The sequence below is a fragment of the Sinocyclocheilus rhinocerous genome, unplaced genomic scaffold, assembly GCF_001515625.1.
Source record: "Sinocyclocheilus rhinocerous isolate Xijiao unplaced genomic scaffold, SAMN03320098_v1.1 scaffold831, whole genome shotgun sequence".
Taxonomy (NCBI): Eukaryota; Metazoa; Chordata; class Actinopteri; order Cypriniformes; family Cyprinidae; genus Sinocyclocheilus; species Sinocyclocheilus rhinocerous.
In genome coordinates, this window is record NW_015641020.1 from 637,430 (window position 1) to 663,932 (window position 26,503).

The 26,503-nt window shown below is 36.7% G+C and overlaps 2 protein-coding genes across 4 annotated transcripts in view; both read right to left on the minus strand.

Moving 5' to 3' along the window:
• The window catches only part of LOC107753944 (wiskott-Aldrich syndrome protein family member 3-like), a 36,101-nt gene extending 18,497 nt beyond the window's left edge, over positions 1 to 17,604 (minus strand). The window contains exons 1-2 of one of the 2 annotated variants that reach the window (XM_016570233.1): positions 17,384 to 17,604; positions 417 to 558 (exon numbers count right to left, since the gene is read on the minus strand). In XM_016570233.1, coding sequence (XP_016425719.1) covers positions 417 to 549 — 133 coding nt within the window. In that variant the 5' untranslated portion in view covers positions 550 to 558; positions 17,384 to 17,604. Of the gene's footprint in view, positions 1 to 416; positions 562 to 17,383 lie in introns of both variants that reach the window. The other variant, XM_016570232.1, reaches the window with a different exon arrangement.
• A 1,495-nt stretch (positions 17,605 to 19,099) lies between these two features.
• LOC107753987 (5-hydroxytryptamine receptor 2C-like) overlaps positions 19,100 to 26,503 on the minus strand; it is a 36,832-nt gene continuing 29,428 nt past the window's right edge. For both annotated transcript variants that reach the window (XM_016570283.1, XM_016570284.1), the window contains exons 3-4: positions 23,171 to 23,371; positions 19,100 to 21,143 (exon numbers count right to left, since the gene is read on the minus strand). In XM_016570283.1, coding sequence (XP_016425769.1) covers positions 20,185 to 21,143; positions 23,171 to 23,371 — 1,160 coding nt within the window. In that variant the 3' untranslated portion in view covers positions 19,100 to 20,184. The remainder of the gene's footprint in view (positions 21,144 to 23,170; positions 23,372 to 26,503) is intronic.

The window sequence follows — 26,503 nt, forward strand, 5'->3', positions numbered from 1 at the left end:
TACTTTCACTCGAGTAAAATTGAAAAAGGAGTACTTTTACTGGAGTAATATTTTATTATACGTATCTGTACTTTTACTCAAGTACTTGATTTGTGTACTTTGTCCACCACTGCTGAATGATGATTAGATTCACGGTTTTGGGTCGCTGCATTTAATCTGCATGTGAAAATACCACATTTAATAACATGTTTTTACTCCAAACTCACTTCATATGCAGCCCTAATACTTGGCAATAAAGCTCTTTCTGACTAATTATGGCCCAATTATTTTAACTATATTTTTACAGTGTCTACACTAAATATATATATATAAAAATAAAAAAAAACACCCTATGAATTGAATACTGCCAAAAGGATGAATAATGATTTTTTTTTAATACTGGAGAGAAAAAGAGAGAAAAGCAGGATGCCACTCACTCAGGCTGCCCAGTTGTTTGATGATGGCCGCCAGGGTGCTGTTGGTGACACACTCCAGCTCACTGGGCACTCCATCAGGCAGAGCTCCTCGACACAAATGCTTGGGCTCGATACTCCTCTTCACCAGCGGCATGACTGACTACTGCTGAGAGAGAGAAACAGGGAGACCCGTTAAGACACAAATCAACCAGCTAATGAACTCAAATCAACACCAAATAAGGAAGTATATTTCTAGAGTTATAAAATAAACTTTCATTTAAACTGAGAAAATACAGAGAGACATACAGTTAGGAGAAAAATAATTTGTTTTTTAAATGTGTCATTGTTTGTAAAAGTATATGAAAATTTCCTGAACTTACTTAAAATTTAGGTTTTACAATACATTTAGGCCTATTAGGTTTTTAATTGTTGAAAAATGAATAACTAAAAAACAGCTATAAAATAAACAAATTTAAACTGAGAATCCTCACAGCCAATATAAAAATGACATTTAAGAGAAAACTATATTTTCACACATTTTTTAAATATGGTTTTTAAATTCATAATACATGTATATTTTATTTAGATTTCATCTTTTTAAATGTATAAGATAATTTCCTTGATTTACTTATAACTAGGGCTGCACGATAAATCGCATGCGATTTATCGTGCAGCCCTACTTATAACCATAAATATAATGAAAATGTACATGAAAATGTACACATAACGTATCAATCGTTCTTACAGGTTGTGGTTCGGAGAAGCTTGTTGGTCCAAATAAAAAAGATTAGAAGCCAACGAAGATAAAAGGCAAGATTAGAGAAGCGGTCCTCGGTAAAATGACAAACACAACAAAAGGTTCGAATTGTATTGCTGTGGTATCGTAGAACACAGCATGTTCTCGACATAGAGAGTGTTCGTATTTAGTTGGCAGGTGGGGATTATGCTAATGTGTTACCCAGTGACGTAAATCGGTAACAGGCAGAAGATTTGAAAATATAACGACTCGTTAAGGCGATTCTGAGTCGACTCTTTCTTTTGAGAGACAATATCTTTATTTATCATGCACTTTTTTGATTAACAACTTTGCAGACTGTTTACATTGAAGGATAGCTACCTTACAAACTGCAAAAGAGATATTTTTTGAAAACCCATATGACCTGCTCTTTAATAAACAAAAAAAATAATCTTTGTTAGTCAGCTGGATAACAATGTTCAATATGTCATATAAAACCAAATGTTTAAAGGTGACAAAGCAGAACTGGCCCGACAAGGCGAGTGACTGTATAATTAACTGACCCAAAACACATAGCCCTGGAACTTCCTCACTATGTACAAAATGAAAGCCAATGTAAAGGTAAAAAGTGTTAGTATGAAATTTGAAATCAGTTCTATAACATCAAATCTCACAACCTAATATGATTACATTGTCTTTTCGGTTGAACCAGCATGCCTTAAGCATTTAGTGCTGAATAATCATTTGCCTGTATTTAATAGAGACGTCTGACATAACTGGGTCCCTGTTTTTGAAAAAGGACCTGTGGTCTGTTCCCGTTTACAGACCACCTATGACCACAGACAAACGGTAATAAAGACAGTCACAGGCATCACACACACTGATACAAGTGCAATGGTTCAGTGATCTGGGCACACAGACAACAACGCCTGGCAACTAAAGCGGACAAGTATGCTGCTAATGAGACATGAAAAGAGCGCTGTTATAGCCCGGTGGGACAGCAGACGTGTGTTTTCCTGCTTTCTTTTGTGTGTCTAGTTATTATTTTGGTCGGAAAGTGATTGGAAAACCTTCTAGACAGTAAATGTCAACAAACCTATATTGTTCTATTCATCAAATAAACCAAAAAAAAAAGCCATCATGGTCAAAATGTCAAATCACGGTTTTCACAAACATATTAAGCAGCACAACTGTTTTCAACTATTTTTGTGATAATAATAAGAAATGTTTTATGTGTCACTGAAGACTGGAGTAATGTCTGCTGAAAATTCAGCACTGGAATCACAGAAATGAATTATATTTTTTAAAAATATTAAAATAGAAAACAGTTATTTTAAAGTGCCCATATTATGCCATTTTAAGGTTCCTAATATTGTTTTGGGATTCTCCTACAATAGGTTTACATGCATGCAAGGTCAAAAAACACTTTCGTTTTTTCAAAATATCGATAGAAAATATAAACATCTATTATTTATCATACTTACAGATTGTGACTGAGTGGAGCCAGCTGGTCTAAATAAACTGGGTACTGAGCCATCTTGCAAGAGCAAACATTTTGTGAATTATGCATTTAATATCACCTCATTTTCCAACGATTCTCAAACAATTCATTCGAAGCAGTTCTAAGATTCAGTCTCTCTAAACCCCTCCTTTCCGTGAGCCTACTCTGCACTGATTGGTCAGATGGCTTAGTCTGCTGTGATTGGTCTACCGCATACTGTGTGTGTTGGAAACGATACACCCATAGCCATAGTTCCGTGTTTTGAACACTCGATAGAAAATATAAACATCTATTATTTATCATACTTACAGGTTGTGATTCAGTGGAGCCAGCTGGTCCAAATAAACTAGGTACTGAGCCATCTTTCAAGAACAAGAGCAAGCATTTTGTGAAAGCGTTTTGTGAATGTCGTGTTGAACTCACCGAGATTAGAGAAGCAGTCGTCAGTAAAACACAAAAAAAGATTGGGGTTATACTGCAGTGAATTTTACCCACTTATTCTTTGTGGCCTCATCTTTCGTTAGTGAAAATAAAATAAATTTACTTTCAGAGTGTAGGACACAGTGTCTTCTCGACATGATGTTAACTACATGAAGCTACAGTGAGGGGTGGGGTTAAGTCGGCCAACGTAGAACATCAGGCATTATGCAAATGTGTTACCTTGTGACGTGTAGCCACACGGAAGTGGGATTCGAATTACTGACGACTCATTTAGGCTGTTCAGAGTTGATTCTTTCTTTTGGGAGACAATAACTTCATTTATCATGCACTTTCACCTTTATAACTTTGCAGATCATTTATATTCACATACAGCTACATTAGACACTGCATGAAAGGCATTATTCGAAATGGCATAATCGGGGCACTTTAAATTGTAATATTTCATAATATTACTGTTTTTACTGGAGTAAATTCTAAACCTTTTAATGTAGTGTAATTCTATTAATAATCAAACAACTGTGTCAAATTCAGACCTCCACTTATATGAGGACGCACTAAAAATAACCATGTCACTTCACAATATTAAGTCAGTAAAATATTGTAATGTTTAGCATTTTTAACGTGACTGATATCACAAGAACTACAGCAAGGGCTCTTTTAGTCAAACCAATCACAGGGGTAGACTTGTGCCGGTATTCAGTAATGCGATATATCACGGTAATTACTACACAGGGATTATGAATTGTTTCATTTTTTTTAAAATTCTGCTCTCACAGTGTGAAGCAGACACTCCGGTATGTCCAATTTAATGAACAACGCCATGTGAATTATTCCACTGGAATACACTTGAGATCTCTTTTTTCTCTTCCTTCCCACTCCCAGTCTTTTCTTCACAGGGACACTTTAAAACTCTATTTTCTCCCCAATTCTTCACTTCTAATTACTATTCCTTTACTGTGAGAATGTTTCTTAATTAGGGAAATGCAAAAGACCAGATACTGTATATTTTATCTGTCAATAATGGACAGTATTTTAAATTTTGTGTCAATGTTTTAAAATGTTAATATTATGGAATATTTTTCTTGCTTTTCATCAAGTGCTGGCACACACTATCACAACAATTACACAGCAGTTCAATAACAGATCACTCTGCACTAAAACATTCACACTCTCTTTTAATCGGTCTTCTCTGAATCTTTTGGTCTGCTCATGAATAAAGCAGCAGAGCTGAGTGAGACTGTAGAAGCACAGGACTGTAATTCTCACTCCCCTGAGCGCTCGGCTGGACTGTGTGAAGTATAAGTAATAAAAGGATGGGTTAATGGAGGGAGAGAGAGAGAGAGAGAGAGAAAGAGAGAGAGAGAGAGAGAGAATCTGTCTGTGTTTTTGGGGGAATGAAAGAACACATCAGACTCTCTCAAAACCTGGCTGTCTCTCAAAAACCCTGTGTACTGCCTGCCTACATTTACATTCAATAGACACTTTTTTTTCCAAAGTGACTTTGACTTTCAGAGAATTCATGATATGCATTTTATCAGTATTATATGCATTTTATCAGTATATTCATGCTCATCCGTGGTTGAATGTACTATGAAAGCTGTGCACGAGATGGAACGTGAAAAGTGAAATATACCCGGGCCTTAAAAGTGAGAGAAAATTCTCATACTTAATAAAATTACGTACTCAAAATTAAAATTACAGGCTCTTTTCATGGCATTTAGGGTTAAAATGTAGGAATAAAATAAAATGTATTTATAAAAAAAAATAAAAATAAAAAAAAACTTTTCTTTATTTCAGGTATTGCCAAAGCAATATTTTTTATTTTCATTTAGTTTAACTTGATGTACTAAAATCAACAAAATACAACGGAAATAAAAAATTTATAAAGACTATATAGACATATTTTAGAAAACAAAAACGAATATAAAAGACAAAAAAAACTAAGCAAAATTACTACAGTTTTTAGGTAAATGTAAAATGAAAATGGAGAAAACAAAAATAAAAACTAATTAAAAAAACTAAAAACTATAATAGTATTTCAATGATACAAACTCGCTTGATGTCTATATGAAACAACTTGATCTCTTATACACAAACTGTCGAAAAATTTGGTGGTGAGAATTATAGGAAACACAGAGAAAAAAAGCAGTGAATGAAAGCAGGGTCGGACTTACCCATTAGGCAAAGGTAGGCGACCGCCTTGGGACCCCTAAAATGCTTTTCATATAGGATATGCGCATTAAGCGCGGACACGCGAACCTTTGCTGTTTACGGTGTTTATTACCACGACAACCGTCCGAGTCTGTGGCGCCTGCAGGTGTACGGCTGTACGCACTGCGAGTACCATGAGCGCTCAGACTGATCTGAGATTTGCCCCGCAAACATTTCAGCTGCTATTATAGGCCTTTGTGTCCCGTATTTCTGTCGACCGAACCCATGCCGTTAATTATGAATTTATCAGTCTTTTGCATGCCAAAGTCAATTTCTGCATAGAAATATTACGCCAAATAGAAGCAGAAAATCGTGCTATAAGCACTTTCATGAGATCGGGTTAGCCTACAACAATGAATTAATTTGTTGGCTATTTTACAAATGGAAATAGGCTACAACGAATTCATGACAATGTTTACATTCAAGCTACCCATAAAATTTATAGTGAAAAGTACTTTAAAAGCGTCTGGAATGCAATAAAGTAATTTTAAAGCTGTTTTTTAAAGCATTTGCAGCATTGCTAAAAAATATAAATAATTAACATATCATAAAATTGTGTTGCAGTAAATCCTTTAAATTTTAAGGTATTCAGAACAGAGCAACATAAAAATCTGAAAAAGCAGCTATACAATTATAGGACAAAGTTTTACATATATGCCATTATAATTAGTGTTTTATATAACTATATATAATATAATATATATATATTATAATATAATATAAATAAATATAATATAAATAAGTGAATTATAAAATAAAACGCCTCCGTGTCCTGCAGAGCGCGCTTCAGCTTCCACTCCTCCGCAAACGATTGGATATGCACATTTATATAGGTTAAACATTTAAACTAACATTGTGATATACTTGAACTGTTTTATATATAGATTTTATTTTAGGCAAGTCCTGATGATTTGAGAAGGCTAAATTGATCAAACAGAGGCTATAGGCTAGCCTATGATCAATTCACTGTCTGCCACTGGCCGTTACTTAAAAACAAAACAAAAAAAACTTACATTTAACGAACAAAAAATACTCCAAATGTTTTTCTAAATTTACTTTATAAAAAAACGAAATGAAATATAATCACTTTTCCATTACATACAAAACTGAACTATTTTAATAGCTGAAACCACTTCATCCAACGCTGTTTTGTTCTCATCTGTGAGCATGCTCTTGATATATGTATTTTAGGTGTGTAACTGTATAATTGCCTTTTCATTATTTTTTTATTTTAATTTAGTTTTATTTAAATTTGTAGTTAAAACAACTAAAAATAAATGTATTTTAAAGTTTAGAATTAGACAGCCTTTGCACACAGGCTTACGCTGAAAACAACAAAATGGAACCTCAAGGTTGATCTAGGAAAATGTGTGCAAATGTATAGGGCCCTATTCCTATATTTTGCCTGGGGCCCCCAATTCACTAAATCCGCCCCTGAATGAAAGAGAGAGAGAGAGAAAGCCAAAAGTGTGCCACCTTGCCAGAAGGGGACTTGGTGTTGTTGCCATGGAAACAACACTGAAACGGCTTCTGAGAAAGGATTGAATTAGAGAGAGCGAGAGAATGAGAGAGAGGGAGCAATGAAAAATGGTGCAGAGAGAATCCTCCACTATATATCTCAACAAGATCAATAATACAGCAGAGCCCCACCCACTCTGATAAACCCCTCCCTCTGATACAGTGGGTATAGAAAAGAATCACCCCCCTTTAAAATAATCACATTTTGTTGCTTTGCAGCCTGAAATGAAGGCGGACACAGTTTTTGTTTTATCCAGCTGTATTTACTCAGTGCAACTTAGGGGTGGGCTATATGACCAAAATCTTATTTCACGGTATGAGAAATTTTATTTCACGATAACAATATGTACATCGATATAGCTATTTTTATTTTATTTTTGTTATTAAAATTAAGAAAAAGAAGCAAATTACAAGCACAACAGAACAAATAAAAATGAAATAAACTTTTAATTAATTCTGCTACAGTAGGCTAGGTTTATTTAACATGTAGTAAGAAATATTACAGAAATTGAATAAAGTGTATAGATAAAACACCACATAGTCTTCACTGTATCAATCAAACATGATTAACATTAATAATGACAGACAGCAGCAGGTAAATAAGGCTGCTGTCCCTTTAAAGGGGTCATATGATGTTGCTAAAAAGAACATTATTTTGTGTATTTGGTGTAATGAAATGTGTTTATGCGGTTTAAGGTTCAAAAAACACATTATTTTCCACATACTGTACATTATTGTTTCTCCTCTATGCCTCTGTGCTAATTATATACTCAGCCTCCAACTCACACACTGGCGAGTAAAATCTGAGAATTTATTAGCCATTGGCTAATATTAGACATCATTTAGTCGCCCAGAGTGAAGATTTAGTCGCATATGCGAGTTTAGTCATATTTACTCGCAATATAGAGGGTTGACAGTCTATGAGCACGAATCGCTTACAATGTGCGCACATTGTAAGCGCTTCGTGTTAAAAACTGCAAAGCACAAAGGGAAGAGAAATTGATGCGTAGTGTATTATATCTGTGCAACAGTTATTGAGCCTTTCTTTTAACAGTTTTAAATTTCAGTTACTGTGCAGTGGAGAAAAGAGTTTGTGTGAACTTTAATGTAAGGACTTAAATATTCATATGTAGCTCACATTAAGCTATCGTATGGCTTCAGAAGTAACACAGAATAATTCGCACAATCGAAAAAAAAAAAAATCTCGGATTTGGATCGGCTCTCTGACCGATACCCGATCCGAGAAAAATGGCACTATCGGAGCCGATACCCGATATGAATATCGGATCGGCGCATCCCTAGTTTCCTTATCACTCAAAATGTGTATAACGTTTAAGCAGTACTGTGTTACGCAGATATATTAGCATACCGCAGAATACACGATACAGCAAAATCTCTAACGATAGACACTTTATTTCACGGTAACAATATATACCGTCATACCGCCCAGCCCTAGTGCAACTTATAACATACAAGTGAAAGATACAACACCAACATGTCAGAAAAACAAGTAATAAAAATAAAAAGCCAGAATCACTGAGTTGGAAAAAGGATCACCCCCTCCTAAAAATGACTTGTAAACTCAATCAGGTGTAGCTAATCACCTTCTCAATGGCACACAAAGCCATTTGACTTTTAACTGTGATCAGCTGTGGTCATTTTGATTAGCTCAGCATGAAAAGAGCTTTCTTGGAGCATTTCAGTCCTTGGTAGTGCAACTGAAGCAAACAATCAACTAGGGATGTAACGATTACCGGTTTGACGATAAATCTTGATAAAATACCCCACGGTTAGTATTACCGTTTCATATTTTAATTATCACTATAACCATATTCGATTACCGCGATTTGAACAACTGAGGATAAATAAATACTGTTACTGCACAGGGCTCCAGTGCGCGACCAAATGTGCGCATTTTGCGATCATTTTTTCTGCCGGTGCAAGTAAATTTTGTGTGCGGTCGCACTGGCGCGACCACCGCATTGTTTAACTCATAAGCGCTGCATTTCTGTTGCATATGAAGGTATCTAGTATTATTTATGGAGCAGATAAATACATATAATCATTTATTAATCAATTATAATTTTGACTTGACCCTTTTCTTTATTTAAAAGCTGAAATGTGAGGTTTACCATTTATGAAACTTTTTCAAAGCTTTATTTGAACATTTACATTAGATATTTCAACATGCTATTAAACTGTTGTCAGTCATGTTGTCATTTAAAATCCGGACATCATTGGCAAAATTATTGCTTTAGTTATGCAAACAAAAACTAATTTTGTTTGTTGATTTTAAATGTAAAACTTGGTGAAATGATTTGTGTGTCAGTACTTTTTGAACATTTCCAGCACATTTTAACAATACCGTGATAATACTGATAACCGTGATCATTTTGGTCACTATAATCGTGATAAGAAATTTTCATACCGTTACATCCCTACAATCAACTATGGGTGGCAAGGCACTGTCAAAAGATCTCCGGGATAAAGTTGTGGACAGGCACATGTCAGATGAATACAAAAAAAAAAAAAATCAAAGGCTTCATCAAAGCCTAGAAGCACAGTGAAGTCTATTTTTATGAAGTGGAAGGTATTTGGTACAACATGGACCCTCCCTGGATCAGGACATCGCTCCAAACTGGATGAAAGAGCCAGGAGGAAACTGGTCAGAGAGGCTACTAAGAGGCCTACAGCAACTCTGAAGCAGTTGCAGGAATTTATGACAAAGAGTGGCCATTGTGTGCATGTGACAACATGATCACAGATTCTCCACAAATGTGGCTTGTATGTAAGGGTTGCAAGAAAAAAGCCACTCCTCAAGAAAGGCCACATGTAGTCACGACTGAGCTTTGCCAAAACACACCTTGAAGATTCTGAGGCAGATGAGACTAAAATTGAAATATTTGGTCTCAACAGCAAACAATATGTCTGGCAGAAATCCAATACAGCTCACCATCCAAATAACACCATTGCTACAGTAAAGCATGGAGGGGGTAATATCCTGTTATAGGGGTGTTTCTCTGCAGCAGGGACTGGAGCACTTGCCAGGATAGAAGGAAAAAATGAATGGGGCAAAATACCGTCAAATTCTTGAGGAAAATCTGCTGCCCTCTCCCAGAAAGTTGTCAATGGGAAGAAGGTTTACCTTCCAATATGACAATGACTCAAAGCACACAGAAAAACTGACCACAGAGTGGTTGAAGGAGAAAAAGGTGAATGTCCTTGCATGGTCTAGTCAGAGCCCACACTTTAAACCCCATTGAATATCTGTGGAATAACTTGAAGACTGCAGTCCACAAACGGTCACCATCAAGTTTAAATGAACTTGAGCAGTTCTGCAAAGAAGAGTGGGGAAATATTGCAAAGACTAGATGTGCAAAGTTAGTAGTAGCAGTAGTAGTAGTAGTAATAATAATAAATACCTTTCATTTTTAGGCGCCTTTCAAGGCACTCAAGGACACCATATATTATAAAAGAAGAGCAACAAAATATAAAACAATACAAAATACAGTGCTACACAAAACACAACATACAAATCAAACAATCAAATCACTAAAAGCTATTCTAAACAAATAGGTTTTAATCTGAGCTTTAAAATAGTAGAGACATATCCCAACAGACTAAAGGCTGTAATTAAAGCCAAAGGTGGTTCAACAAAATACTGACACAAGGGGATGATCCTTTTCCAACTCAGTGAATCGTTTTTTTTTTAAATATATATATATATATTTTTTTTTTTTCTGACATGTTGGTGTTATATCTTTTACTTGGATGTTATAAGTTGCACTGAGTAAACACAGCTGGATAAAACAAAAACTCTGTTTGCCTTCATTTCAGGCTGCAAAGCAACAAAATGTGATTATTTTAAAGGGGGGTGATTCTTTTCTATACCCACTGTGGCATCAGCACAGAGATCTGAATACACACACACTTACTTATAATTCATTTGGTTATTTAATGACTACCTAAATATATCTGAATTTCCCAATCTCTCTCAGACAGCAGGAGGAGGTCAGGGACCCCAGGGAGAGCAGCGGAGTGAATTCATGAGATTCTGTAATGTGTGTGGGGGAATGTAAAGCAGTAATATGTAATATGTGACGTGAATATTAAGAGTGCTGAGCGTATGTGGTTCACCTCATTAACCAATGCTAAACACTCATCCACAATCATCTGATTAGGAGCAGTCATAGTACAGCAGCAGGAGTCTGTGAGAGTGTACGTTCTGTTTGCATGACAGTAAATAGCAATACCCACTTTGGAAGATCTGTAGGTCTAAGGGTTGTTTTTAATGTGAGTCAGTGTCATTTATTATCGTTGTGTGTGCAAAAGCATCTGCTCTGTGTGAAACAGACGGCATTTATAATAGAATTAATGGCCCAGCTCTCCTTATCTACAGGCATGTGTTTAAAAGTCAGTGGAATGCTATCAAACACTCATCTCCCACTGTGAGCCAAGTGCCTGTGGTCTGCTTGCAAAATATCACACACCATATCATTAGCCACAAACACTTAAGTTCATTCTCTTGATCTAATTTAATCCATCCAGTAGATAAGATAAAAGTCTACACAGGTTACAAGTTTTGAAAGAAGCTTATGGCTCACCAAAGCTGCATTTATTTGGGCAAAATGGAACACAGTAACACTTTGAAATATTATTAATATTTAAAATAAATGTTTTCTATTGTAATATATTTTAAAATGTGATGTATTCTTGTGATGGTAAAGCATGATCCTATTCCTAATATGCTGATTTGGTGCTCAAGAAACATTTCTTATTATTATCAATGCTGAAAACAGTTGTACTGCTTACTATTTTTGTTTTGTGATGAATACAAAGTTCAAATGAACAGCATTTAATTGAAATAGAATTCGTTTGTAACATTATAAATGTCTTCACTGTCACATTTGATCAATTAAACACATGCCTGCTGAATAAAACTACTACTTTACTGACCCCAAATTTTGAACAATAATGCATTTTATATTTCTATAAGGACAGCAATCACTATACCTATTGTTAATTTTCTAAACACTTATAGAAATGTTTAAATGTTGCTTCACCTTTGAAAATGTTCAAATATTAAATGTTTGAGAGAGATGCTGACATACTGTACAATCATTACTATTTAAAAATCAATATCATACATATATCTGTGCATATTTGTGACCATACACAAAACTGACAAATATTCTCAAACACCAGACTCATCTCTGCCTCCTTTCTCTTCTCCCAGCAATAGTTTTCAGGAGGAAACTATGATTTAAATGTCAAATCAACAGGAGCACGAACAGCAGAGCTGCACTTGTAGGTCGATCTGATGAGGAGACATTTGTTTGTGCTGCTCAAATTCCAGAGCCCCTGATCCCCCTATCTGCCCCCCTTTCTGCTGGCTTCCCTTCACCTCTTTAAAGTCAGGATCAATGCTTGGACTCTCTGAGAGTCGTGCTGATCAACCAACCAAAGCCACCAAACAAAAAAATTATTACGATTACATTCTCTTTCCTTATCCCATATATTCAGAGCTGTTCAGAATACAGAACAAGTGTGTCATTAGTGCAGACTGAGAGGAAGTGTTGCCATGGTTTCCTTTCATGCCCCCTGATTGTTGCTTGATCAAAAAAAAAAGGAAGATCGGAAGCCAAACACTTCAATAGACAAGATAGTTAGACAAACAGCTAGACAGAGCAACCACTGTACATTAACCCTCTCAAGGTCAATGACTCCAGACCAGTGTTATTTTAGTATTATTTATACACCATTATAGTTTTAGTATTTTGTTATTATATATATCAGTTGTCATTTTAATTTTAGTTTAAGTAATTTTTATGTGCTTTGGTTATTTTTATTAGTGTTTATTATTATTAAGGTTTAATTTATTTTATTCCCATTTTAGTTTTAGTTCAGTAAGAGTTTTAGTTTTTATTTATTTCCAGTTAGTAATCGTAGTGCTACTAAACTTATTTCAGTTAGCTGTCAAGGCAACATTTCTAATTTTCATTTAGTTTAACCTTCTAATATTTATATTTCATTTCAGCTTTATTTTAATTAACAAACATGCTTTTAATCATTTTAGTTTAATTTTAGTTCATCCTGCTTCAAACAGACTAAAGACCCTCAGTCAATGAACAAAAGTTCTGCCTTCATCATGTGGACTAGCTCTTGCAGATCTGATTTTGAATGCATCAGATATGCCTTTTGCAAACCAAAAAGATTCTTTCTCGTCATGAATGATACAGCTTTATGTGAACATGATAAAATTTGTTAGATATGGGTCCCTCTGGTTTAAGAAAAGCCCAAACTTTAGCATTAAATGAGAGCAAAGAGCATAAACTGGGATGGGCTTGAGGGTTAGTAACACTCTTTATGTCTCTCTTCCATGAACTCTTCTCACTCCGTCACACACAATTAAATGTGCTGCATTCAGCACAATTGGGACCAATCAGGGACCTGGAGTCCCCATGCCCCAGTGCACGAACCACTAGCTGGATAAGGCCTGGAGCAAAAGGGGTCACTCCCCGGGGTGAGTGCTTTGCGTTCTGCTCTGATCGGAGACCTGCTTTGTATCTGGAGTTCCATTCGCTTTTTTAGGATATGGATGGGTCCTTCATCTGTGTAAATGGGGCAGGCTAACAGGAGAAAGAAACTGGGGTGTTTGGAGAGACGGCGGCAGCGGATTAACTGGAGAGTGAAATATGGCTGTGGACTGAATGGAGATGGATGAAACCTTCAGCCCAGAGAAGACCTAAATAAATGGATTACTTCAGTTTGATTTTCAAACAAAAGAATCACATAATTTAATCTATTTTCTAAATGCATGTTATTGATCTTGTTGTAAACAGTTAATTCGTGCATTTTTCATTTCATATTTTACTTTTTTTTTTGAGCTTGTAATTTTGAATGTCTTCAGGTGAAACGACAGACTTTTCTCTGATGATGCATGTCAGACTTCTCCAATCATTTTGCCCACTTAAACTCTGCCCTTTCCTACAATCGACTGCAAGCTCACACTTAGATCTGCCTCAGTCCAATCAACAAATAGATAGAAGCAAGTCACGCCCTACAGTTTTTTTCCCCAATAACCTGTTTTACTCAGATGTATGTCACAATATGCAAGAAAAGATCTTTTGGAAATTCCATTACATAAAGACTTTAAGGAATTAGAGCACAAAGTGCAAAACTAAACATTTTCTAAATCAACTTAGTTAGTGGGTTGTCTAAATGACTAGGTCCCAGGCATCCTGTATAATTAAATTGGTTCAAGGTAATTGCACAAAAGTCTTTTTCCTTAAAAAAAACAAAAAAAAAAAACAGGAAGACCTATGGAATCAGATGCATGAAAACATTGCTCACAGCAGGCAACATGAAATTAGACAATAACCGTCTTTAAATGTATTGATGAAGTGAAGACAGCAAATTTGTTACAAAAGTGGTGTTTTAATTAACTGGCAGTAATTTTTTTAAACAAACTGGGTGTTGCCAAAAGTATTTTGATGCTGGACAAGTAATCGACCATCCAGACCCATTGCTATCACCATACCAGAGATGACAGAAAAACAGACCTTCCCATGCTGACTGACACCTTTTCTAGTCGTAAGTTTAACTTTAGTAATTTTGTTATGTGGTTTTGTCATTTAGTTTTTGTTAGGTTTATATATATATATATTCCTTGGACATAGTTATAGGAATGAGGCCTGAATGCCAGTTTTCAGACTATTTCAGAAAAAATTTCTGGAATCTTGCTTTTGATTATAAACACTGACAGAGAACCCTTTATACAGATTTCATATTAACTCTATGAACTCATAAGGTCCCTGGCACCATCCAGACACACTGGGCTGAGACTGATGACATGGTAGAGCAGTGAATTGATTCACAACATCGATGATGACCACGGTGACTGCAGTAACTGCAATAACAACACAGCATCGATCATGCCCTACTGCTGCCCGATACTGCTGAGTAAGCATACTGGTAAAACAGGCTGCGTGTGTATGTGTGTGTTTTTGTATTTGTTTACAGAACCAGAACTGAATACTTCTAATAAGTACCTACTCACAGCTGTTGACAACTGAAATGAATGAATAAGAGAAAATGAGAGAGACACTGGTTTGGTCCAGCTCTCTCGTATCCTGATATGTACTGTGTCCTGGAAAGGCCTTTCCTATGGGTTCAATAGACAGGCCATGCTTGCATTTTCTTTTCTTTTTTTTTTGGTGGCGGTTAACAAAAGCCAAAGGCAAAATAGCAGCAAACAGCACTTTTACACAGCCATTGCTTTTCATTTGCACACAACAACAACAGAGGGGAGAGGTGGCCTGCTGTATGACAACAGACAATACGCAAAACTGACTTTCAGGTAAAAAAAAAAAAATGTTGGCTGAAGTGGAAATTTCTGAATTTCTACAGAGACTCGTACATACTCTTTTCATTTTTTCAGGAGAAAAACCTAAGGGTGTACTCAGGGCCGTCCTTAGCTGATGCGGGACCCAGTGTGAGGTAGGGAGCGGGGCCCCCCTAGGTCCATTTGCAATCGCGTTCTGGGGGGGGGGGTCCCCCTCGGTCCATTCACCGCACCAGTTGCACCCCACTAAGGACGGCCATGGGTGTACTGTTATTGCCCAAGTGTTGCCTAACCACTATCGCAGGCCCAGGCAGTGAGAAGCCCAGCTCTGAAAACACACAAACACAGATACAGCTCTGGAAAACTCATAGTACAGAAGAATGCCAAAAAAATACAATGTGGTGGAGCCTCCACATTCAACACACAACTGGGTTAACTAGAAAACAACATGACAACAATAGAACTTCATACATTAAATTCTTTTAGGGGGCAAATTGGGGGCATTTAAAAGCATAGGTCACACAAAAATTAAACTTCTGTCATAATTTACTCACTTTCAGACCTAAGAATGTCACTTCACAACACCACTCAATTTCTCAACATCTCACACAAATAAACCGACTTGTTACCTAACTAGACTAGTAACAACTGACTTGAGACTTGACTTGGACTCTCTTGAATTGTCTTTACATTTTCCATTTTAAAATTGTATAATAATTTTAATATAGCACTTTTCTACAAACTCAAGGTCACTTTACAAGTTGCGAGCACATATAAATTAGAACAACCACAACAAAACAACACCTTTAGGTATAAAGGAGAAACATTTTTAGACAGTTTCAATAAAAAGGAGTCTGTGACATTTACTTTGCACAAAAAAAGATATCTAAAAAAAGAAGTAGGCATTTAGAAAAATAAAAAGGCTTGCATAAGGTATTGCCAGCCAGTGTGCCAAATTATTGCCAGGTATGTGTAAACATACCTGGCAATAAAGCTCATTCTGATTCTGATTCTGATAAAAAGTTGTTTAGTGGTTTTATTTTTAGGAAATGTGACTTTCTGAAAAAAAAATAAAAAAATACAATATACAAGAGACTTGACTTGGACTCTGTGTTAAAGACCTATACCTACAGTATACCTACAGAATTGACATCAATGCTCAAGTTCAAGTAAACAGATCCATTCCGGCTCATAGTCAGGGACATCAAAATGCTGACAGCGTCATAATCTAATGTGGCATTTCAAAGTTGGTAAGCAATCATTTACTCTGCCTAATGTGATCAAATTGGCATTAACCCTCTGCAGTCTGAGGCGTTTTTGGGCCCTAAAGATGTGTTGGCATCTATATAACGTTTTAAAACATACATAACAGTATTAAAATGTAAACAGTTAAACTAATTATTGACATTTTTATGTAGAAGTGATGCCAACCAAGTATTGAGGCTCATAAGAAATGCACTTGACATATAGTTAATACAAATGTTGTTAAAGAGCTTCAGAGCACAGGGTCCAACGTTTACATTTACTCAAAGGCACGTAATTGAGATTGAGAAATCTCAAAACTAAGAGAATAAATATTTGAAAAGGTGGACATACTTTAAAAAAACATTATTGACCCATTATGGTTATGTTTATCATGATCACATTTTTGTTTTGGTGACTTAAAGCAAGAAATATCCCACATATATCATCAGCCACATGGAATTCTGGAGACAACAAGCCCATTAGGCATACTAGATCGACGAATGATAAATAATGTAACTAGGGATGCACCGATACCGATACTGGTATCGGTATCGGGCCCGATACTGAGCTCCTGTACTCGTACTCGTACTCCTTAAAATGCCCCGATACCAAACGCCGATACCACACAGCATGTGATAAGCGCCATATTCAGACAAAGAAACCGACAACAGCGAGTACTGGAAAAAGTGGTATCGGTGCATCCCTAAATGTAACGTTAGACATAAAAAATATGGATGTATTATGTCGCAGCCTCAACTGACTCGACATTTTGTTTGTCCAGCAAACGATATAATGCACACCCCGTATTTTCACGGTAAAACATTATTCATCGTCAAAGCCATAACACACACACACACACACACACACACACACACACCAACACCACAGTCTTTTCCTGTGATCAAAACAGAGCACTTGCGCGCGACGTTAGCGTTAGCAGCTCAGCTTTGTCCAAGCCCATGAGATGCAAAACCGATTAAAAGACTGTTTACCTGTGTTTATCAAGCTCTGGCGCGGCGTCTCTCTGATTTCGGTCCGTATTTTGCCGTCCCTCTGTATTGTTACATCGCGTGAATCGCTCAGCGGCTATTTTCTGCCAACGGCTGACGTGAATAACGGTGCGCGAGACAGGTTCAGTTGTTTGTAAATCTCGAAACGGTGCCCCCAGCGTGCGCGTTACCTTGACAGCGCCTAGTCTTCTGCTAAAACGCGACAAACGCTGCCCTGTGCGCATGCGCAGACCGAAGCCTTGACCACCTCCCACCAAAAAAAAAAAGAAAAGAAAAAAACCTGGCACCGTGTGGAGCAGATGAAGATGAAATTAGCACTTTACCTCTGAAATTTCCACAAAAAAGTCAGTGAAGATGGTCCAGTAAGGTACACTATATTGCGTCGTTTCAGTATGTGCTGTCGTCTGATAAATGCCCGTGTTACGCGTGAAGCAAATGTAAGCACAAAAAAGTGACCTAAAGACAAATGTATGAGCTTTTCTAAACAGAAAATTGTGCAAATTCAAGTTTTGAAAATGAGAGCTTAGATTATGCATGATTTGCATCCGATTCCATTCAGTATTTTATCAGTAGATGGCAGCATCGTTGATGGTAATACATAAAACTAAATGCACTAACGTTATATACTTTTAAAAATGTAAAAATTTAACAGTAATGTAAAATTCTTAAGTACTTGGTTAAAGTTACCTCACCATATGTGACCCTGGACCACAAAACCATCTCAAAGCTGAATAAATAAGCTTTCCATTGATGTATGGTTTGTTAGGATAGGACAATATTTGGCCGAGATACAACTATTTGAAAATCTGGAATCTGAGGGTGCAAAAAAATCAAAATATTGAGAAAATTGCCTTTAAAGTTGTCCAAATTAAGTTCTTAGCAATGCATATTACTAATCAAAAATTAAGTTTTGTTATATTTACGGTAGGAAATTTACAAAATATCCTTATGAAACATGATCTTTACTTAATGTCCTAATGATTTTTGGCATAAAAGAAAAATCTATAATTTTGACCCATACAATGTATTTTTGGCTATTGCTACAAATATACCCCAGCGACTTAAGACTATATATTCTATCTAGAAATATATATATTTTTTATTCTACAAGATAACACATACATTTTCTATTAAAAATGGTCAAATGTTTTTACAAAAATGTTACATTAACATTGTATAATTAGCTGACATATTCATTTTATGCTATCCCATAGTACTTCAAATAGTTTTTTGAGTCATCAGTTTTTTTTTCCAGTCTGATGTAAAATATCTAAATAGATGGCAACATCCATTGTAATTTTCACAGAACCATTTTAAAATAAATTATTGTTTAACAGGTGGCATTAAGAAATTGTTTTGTCTGAAAAATGTTTAATGATGAAAAGTAAAAAATACAATGTCAAGATTTCCTGCCCACTGACACGTCTGGCGCTGTCCATGGTCCTGGAAGCAATTTGATTCTGTTGTAGGTAGATGTACCCAAACTCTTCAGGATATGCTTCACTTTACAAACCTTTACAAACACAGAGACCATCACAGCGAGGTGTACTGCAGAATGAATGATAATTGTCTTTTATTAAATTAATAGCAGCTTCCCAAAATTATACCATTGTGAGGGTAATGTTTGTTTTGTTTAGTTTTTTAACCAAAAAAGGAATTTGGTAAAACATTCACAGGCTATGGTATGAAAATGGGAGTTTGAACAAGGGAAGGTGATACAGGAGAAATTCTAAGGTTCTGCACAGAAAAACAGCAAGAATTTACAGCTTTATACATTATAGGTTCCTCAAATTAACATTTTTGGTCTTACAGACCAACATTTGTTGCCATGGACAGTCCGTCCATATAAAGTAAATGGTTTTAGTACTCTTGTCTGTTGTGCAATTTTGCTTCTTCTCTCACTCTGTCATGACCACCTGATGAGGCAGCACACAACTAACCTTACATTCACAGGAGAGCTTGTTCCCGAGAGCTGGAGGCTAATTCCTTCAATACCTGCTGAAAAAAAATCCTTGAGAAGCAGTTTGGACTGGACTAAAACTCAAACCACATTTGTTATGTCTTAGCATTAGAGATGCAAATTGAAATTGTTGATCCAATTTTTATGTTAAGTATGACTTATACCCCATTGTTTTGTTGGGTCCAGTTTTCTAGGTCACTGTAACAAGTGATTTAAAGAAAACTAGAGTTTAGCAGTCATTTCCTCTGCATTGTTAGACCAGGAAATAAGATATAACCCCTAACTGTGTTATTGGTTTACTGCAACTCAAAGGATTCATCATATCGTACTGGAGATGTTTACAAGTTACACAAACAATGATCTGACTTGCAAGTGTATTTAGACAGCATCGCTCCATCCATATTGTAATGCAACTAGCTTGGATGACACAGTAACTCTTTTTTTTTTTTTTTTAATTCACACTTTTTGTAATTATTCAACTGACCACAAGAGGAAGCTATGACTCTATCTGTCGTATATTCGAGTGAACTGCAGTCTCGTATGTCCAATGCCGCTTTAGTAAAAGACTGGGTGCTCATGCAGGACTTAATGGCATTCAAACATCTGAACCTGTAAACACAAACACACACACACACTTACACACACACACACACACGTTACATTCCCTCTCCCTTTTCTGACCTTGGTCAGATTATTGTTTCTGTAGCTAACTAAGCATACATTCTATGCTGTGATACAGCTGAGGTTGCGTAGACAGCCGATGTCTCCTAAACATGACTTGTAGCTCGGTCCTGTTTTCCACGTCACACTTAAAAGATAGTTTTCAGACACTGCTGGTGTGTTCTGTGTGGCTGTGACCACTGCTGATAGACAGCTCTGATATTCCCATTTTCAGCTCCAGTCCAGGGTCAGTGTCCATGTCATGGGGCTCCAGATTTCGGATTCCATTGCCGTCCCCATTGCGGCAGTTACTGTTCCGGTCAATGGAAACTTTTTCGCAGATCAGGATGGGAGTGACTACTGCATGGGATGGACAAGGAGCGTGTATAGCGATGGGATTAAGCCCCACCCGTCTATACTGGCAGTGCATGTAACTTGAAAACGCTCTTCGGTAGGTCTTGTTAAATAAAGTGTACACTAAAGGATTTACTCCTGATGAGATGTAGCCCACCCAAACGAAAACATTGAGCAGTTCTGTTAGCACAGGCTTATTACAGGCTTTGTGGCAGAGGACATACAGAACATTAGTGATGAAAAAGGGACACCACATGACGAGGAAGAGGAAGAACACTACACCCAACACTTTGGATGCTCGTCGCTCGTTCTTGATGGCCTGCATCATGCCTCGCCGCCCATGGGTTCCGGTTGGGTCCCGTCCAGCGGGCGAATTCATTTGAGATGGTGCTTCTGAACTTGGGATTATTGAGATGGTATCTGGGGGCACGGTCAGACCGAGCATGTTTCCATCGCTGTTGCTGATCCGTAGACAGTTCAGACTGCTGCGACGGGAGGCTGGTGGCGGGGCCAACTGGGAAGTAGGTGGAGCTGGAGGTTGCAAAGGCTGTTGAGAAGAGGCTTTGTCCTCGTAGAGGAAGACTGTGGCCTGACGCTGAAGCGCTTGGACGGTGAGACAATAAGTAACCACCATGATGACCAGAGGAATGAAGAAGGCAACAAAAGAGCCAACCAGTATGAAGTGTTCCTCATTTAGAGCACAGTTGCCGTTTTTCAAGACCTTTTCTCTGTTATGCAGTCCGATCACTGGGATGGGCATTGAGATCCCTGTGTTGGAAGAAGTAATAGAATATTAAACAAATACATATAAACAAACATCAAAGAAACAGTCCGACTACAAAATGAGAATGAGACAACTGGAATGCAAGATGCCGGAGATGACAGACCAACAGCTTCAGCTAATCACACTTAGAGAGATCTATCCTCAAGTCAATTCCTCTCTCTTATCCAGCTTGATCAGTATTCCTGATGGTTGAGACAGAGGATCTTTTATTTAATTAGAGCAGATAAATCAGACTGTCAAGGCAGATAGAGCCTTAATGCTGAAACAAATAAACATTGGGCTCACGTTTAAGCGGGAGAGAGGTTAGATGTGTGAACACTCTGTCATTTGCACTAACGTTACTTAGTCTAACTCAGGGGTTCTCAAAGTTTTTGGGGCCAGGGAGCCCTTACAGCAGAGAAAATTTTCCAAGGACCCCCTCATAGTTTTAACTATGATTAAGCATACTGTACAATTTGTACTCTTAGATGAAATTGGAACTTCTGTTTTAATGTTTCTGGATTCTTCTTCTTTTTTTAATTTCCTGGACTCATTTAATGGTTAAATTAAATTGTAGTAATCAAAAATCACATCTAATTAACTGAAATCATAAAACTTAGAAACTGTAAAAACAATTATTATCATTTTCTAACAGTAATAGGGCCCTATAAAATTCTTTCTTTCTTTCTTTCTTTCTCTTCATGTTTTTTTCCCCCTGGATGTGTGATTTAATATAAATATATTATTAAAAACGGTGGTAATAAGATGAAGGCATAAAACATTAACTTTTAAAATATAATAAAACGAAAATTTAACTATTACTTTAATTCTTGCCAAACAAATTGTTGCACAACAGAGGTTTACTGTTAAAGTTTAAACATGAAAGAAAGAATTGTGTGGGCATTACTGTCAATATTTCTTCAAGTTAAAGTGGATTTTTATTTTGACGGACCTTTGAGTTTCTGTGTGTGTGTAGCTTATATATGACATGACGATAGTTTTTCTCAAATGAAACGGTGAAATGCTCGTGAAGTGACTCTCAGAGCAGTTCTAAAGATGAAGTTCATGTGTTCTTGTCCTCATATAGTGAGACGGCAGACATGAGAAACACCTCTAGCACCACGTGGGCTTCAGTATGTGTGTAGACACATGCATTTTCTGTAAAGCTGCTTTGAATCAATGTGTATTGTGAAAAGCGCTATACAAATAAATTTGAATCGAATTGAATTGAATAGTAGATAAAAGAAGAAAATAGACTTTTTAAAATCTTTTTGAGGAAGTTTAGCAAGAGGAAGAGATGGAGAGTGAAAGCTAGAGAGTCTTTTTAATTTCTATACTTAACCACAACTACCAGTAATATCAATGCAGACAAGTCTTTTAACTCTGCTATTGGAACGGATTAGTCATGGTCACTCTACATTATGTCAAAAGTCAGACTCTAGATGGCGCTAATGCATTAGCATGCCAATCCTTTAGCATTCCACACACAATGACGGACTGTGGTTTACTTTATTGAACAGTAGGTGGTGATCTTCACTAAAAGTATCTGATTACCAGACCAATCACAAACATTCAATTAATCCAAGCTTCTCTGAATTTAGTGGCGCTAGTCTGGGTGATGGAGAAAATCACCACAATCACCAAACTGGTGCTTGTTTATGCAATGTCATTTCAAATATTTTTCATTGTTGCTGATCTGAGGGGCCTCTTAGACCCAGCTGGAGCCTTGAGAAAACCTCACAACACAATCTGCCATTCTGAGGGGTCCTGTGAGATACAAACACATTCCAGTAATAGATTCAACAGGATTGCAGTGGACTGACATTCACTTTAGTAGGTACAAATGATACAACTGTTCAATCTAAAGACCTCCACTGACATTGAAAAATAATTGTGTTTTTCTGCAGGTTCTGGCTGGTTATTTGGGATTGATGCACAGTTCCAGTCAATTTTTTATTATTATTATTTTTTAAATGTTGTAAGAAATAATGCTTTTTTTTTTTCAAGTTCATTATATCAATGTTTCTCTGACCTATTGAAATGGTCCAAACTGCAGCAATCTTCAGCATGGCCTTGGTGCGGGAGTTGAACCGACTGTGCTCGATCGGATTACATATGGCCACGTAGCGGTCAAGGGAAATGGCACACAGGTGCATGATGGAAGCAGTGGAGAAAAGCACATCCAGATATATCCAAATAGGACAGAGAGCGCTGGGCAATGGCCAGGCATAATCTGGAAAACAAAGAGAGAGATTGCTTTGTAAACACCCTTAATGAAACAGTCCTACACATGAAGAATAATGCTGAGAAAGAAAGAAAGAAAGAAAGAAAAAGAAAAAGAATAGTTAGCTAAGAGAAACAGAAGGTAAAGTGGTCTTTCAGATCACATTATAAAAGTCCAGATGACTGTCTTCAGACCAAGAGCTAAAAAAGGCTGTTATGTCAGCAGGCTTAAAATAACCAACATTAAGAAACTGTGAGGTTATGTAAAAAGTAAGTCATTTAGAGTTGTGTAGTCTTATGGATGAGAGCGACAGATACAAAGTCACACTGGGTCTTAGAGATAAAACCAGAATTATTAAACAGATAGTTCCGGTCCTGGCTTCTGATTTATCAATACAATGTTCCAGTCATGCTAAAATCCTCGAAATAGCAAAAGGTATGATGTATAACACATGTTGACTACAATTTTGTCTAAAACAATATTTTAATAAAAAATGTGTTTTAATACAACTTAATAAAACCACATTTTTAGAGTGGTTTGGTGTGCAAAAGTCATCAGTAAGATGTTAGGATGTTGTGGGTGTCACATGGAAGAACCATTTTGGGTCCCCCCCCCCCAAAAAAAACCTTTCAGTCAACAGTTCTTAAAAGAACCACTTTTGAGAAATTTTTGAAGAACCTTTTTCTGAAGAAACTTTCTCCACTATGAACCTTTGGTGCAAAGGAAAAGTTCTATGGATGTTAAAGTTTCTTTATGGAACCATAGATGCCAATAAATAATGTTTATTTTTAAGAGTGTAAGATGTTTTGGGTTGTTGCCAGGGCATTTTCTAGAGTGTTTCTAAGTGCTAAATGGCTACTAACTGCCCCGCATCGAAAGATCCCATTCCCAAACCTCATATTTTGAGGTAGCGTTCATGTCTGTTCAGGGCAACTTGTTGCACCATCAATAGTAATAGTGATGTTTGCGTTAGCTCTAATAAACATAAGAGTTTCTGAAGACCAACATTCAACTTCTTGCTAAATTTTAGTTCCACAAATCTTGAACTAAACAAGAGTTGGGAACAAGTAATGATACCTGTAATACAAAATTTCAAGCTTCAATAGATAGGCTTTTAGGTGACAGAAGAGGCAAAATGAAAACATCCCGCAAGAGGACATGCTCTAATACAGGGTCAGATACTCTTACAGAAAGGTCTACAGGTCTAGAGGGGCATATCTGACGGTTCAGATGACATTAGCGCCACACGAGGTGTGAGTCAGTGTCAATTTAGCGTTTTATTGAAGCCCAGGGTAAGCGCCGGCACTCCAATCATGGGCTGAATGAGACTGGTCCAAATCCAGACAGCATTGTGGAGCTAAGAACACCTGGACTGGAGATGAGGGGAACGTCTGGTGCCAAGTTAGCAAAATTAATGATAACAGAGTTCTCTGCCAGAACTGTTTTCCTCTCCTCGTTTATTTGTCCATATCTCTGTGGTGGTCCCATTCATGTTCTGCTGTCCACCGAAATAGCCCGCAACACATGCAATTACACCTTTCCTAAATGAGAAAAAATGACAGCAGCAGATCTGCAAGGTTACAGATTATGGGGTTAATTAAGGGGTGAGAGAAAGAGATAAAGTGGGATATAGAGGAGGTGGGGTATGTGATGGAAGGTGAAAAGTGAAGGAATTAGGCCAGATTCAACCTCTTAAATGAAGGTTTAATTCCTGCAGGCAGCCAGTGTTGTGGAGTAACTAAAAGTAGTGATCAGCACTGATTTATGTCATATTGTGCATGCCGCCCTACAAGCAATAATCAAACATTCTACTAGAATATCCTCTTTCAGGTAGTGTTGGGAAGTCCAATTTATTTGAAGTCCATTTCAGTGAAAAAGAAGAAGAAGAAGAGGAAGAAGCAGCAGCACAGATTCATTTGAAATTCCTGCACAGCATTTATTCTTTTCTGTTGCAGAATATAAAAAAAAGAAAAATATATTTTTTTAAATTATAAGTTCTAAATATTGTTTGTTTATTTAAATGTATTAGCTATATTAATGATCATGCTGTCACTGTACACTACAAAAGAAAGGTTATTTAATGGCATTGATGTTCCATTAAGAACCTTTAGCATCCATGGAATCTTTCCTTTGTACAAAAGGTTCTTTGTAAGGCAAAAGTTTTTTTTAGATGATTGAAATATTCTTCACACTAAGAAAAATGTTTCTTTTAAAAACAGATCACTTAAAGGTTCTTTCAGAAATCCATAAACAATTTTCTATGGCATTGCTGCAAAACCTTTGGAACCTTTATAAGTGTAAATGAGAACATTGTCTTGATACATATAGTATGTGTGTGACCTGGTAATCAAACCCATGACCTTGGCATTGGTGTGGCTATATGAGGCGGAACAAGAACTTTGGGGTTGTAACATAATTAACATGGCATGGGGAGCAACATTTCCTCACATGTCAACATGCAACTTCATCTGCATGTTGATGACAGAAAACACACTCTAATTTAACTGTCTTTCATCCCTTGATTGGTCCAGCTGCCTACAGCCCTTTGCATCTTGCTTTGATTAACTGAAAACATGGATAACTCAGCCCTGATTTACATGTATAGTAGATTAATTTATCTCACAGTGCAGTCAGAGATGGAGTGTTGGAACACTACAGAGACATGAAAAATCATCTGTTGCTTTCTGTGCACCACTGATATAACTCAAAGTTTAAGAACTCTTTAGGCTCTTTCAGCAATTTTCAGACATCCATGATGAACAACTTACCTCATGGCTTTCACACACATGCTTTCACTCATTGATAAATGTGGATTCTCTAATAAGTGTAATAACTAATATTGCTCCTGTAGCTTAGCTACTAGACTATGGTGCTAGAAACACCAAGATTAATGGTTCAATTTCAAGGGAACATGTATGCGCACAAAAATATATAGCTTAAATGCACTTTAATGTAATATGAATAAAAGTACCTGTCAAATGCTGGCATGTATATGTCTAATATGCCATATTTTAACATCCAAAGCAATATCAATCAGCAACTGCCTTCTATGAAATATATATATATATATATATATATATATATATATACACACACACAGTATATATATATATATATATATATATATATATATACACAATA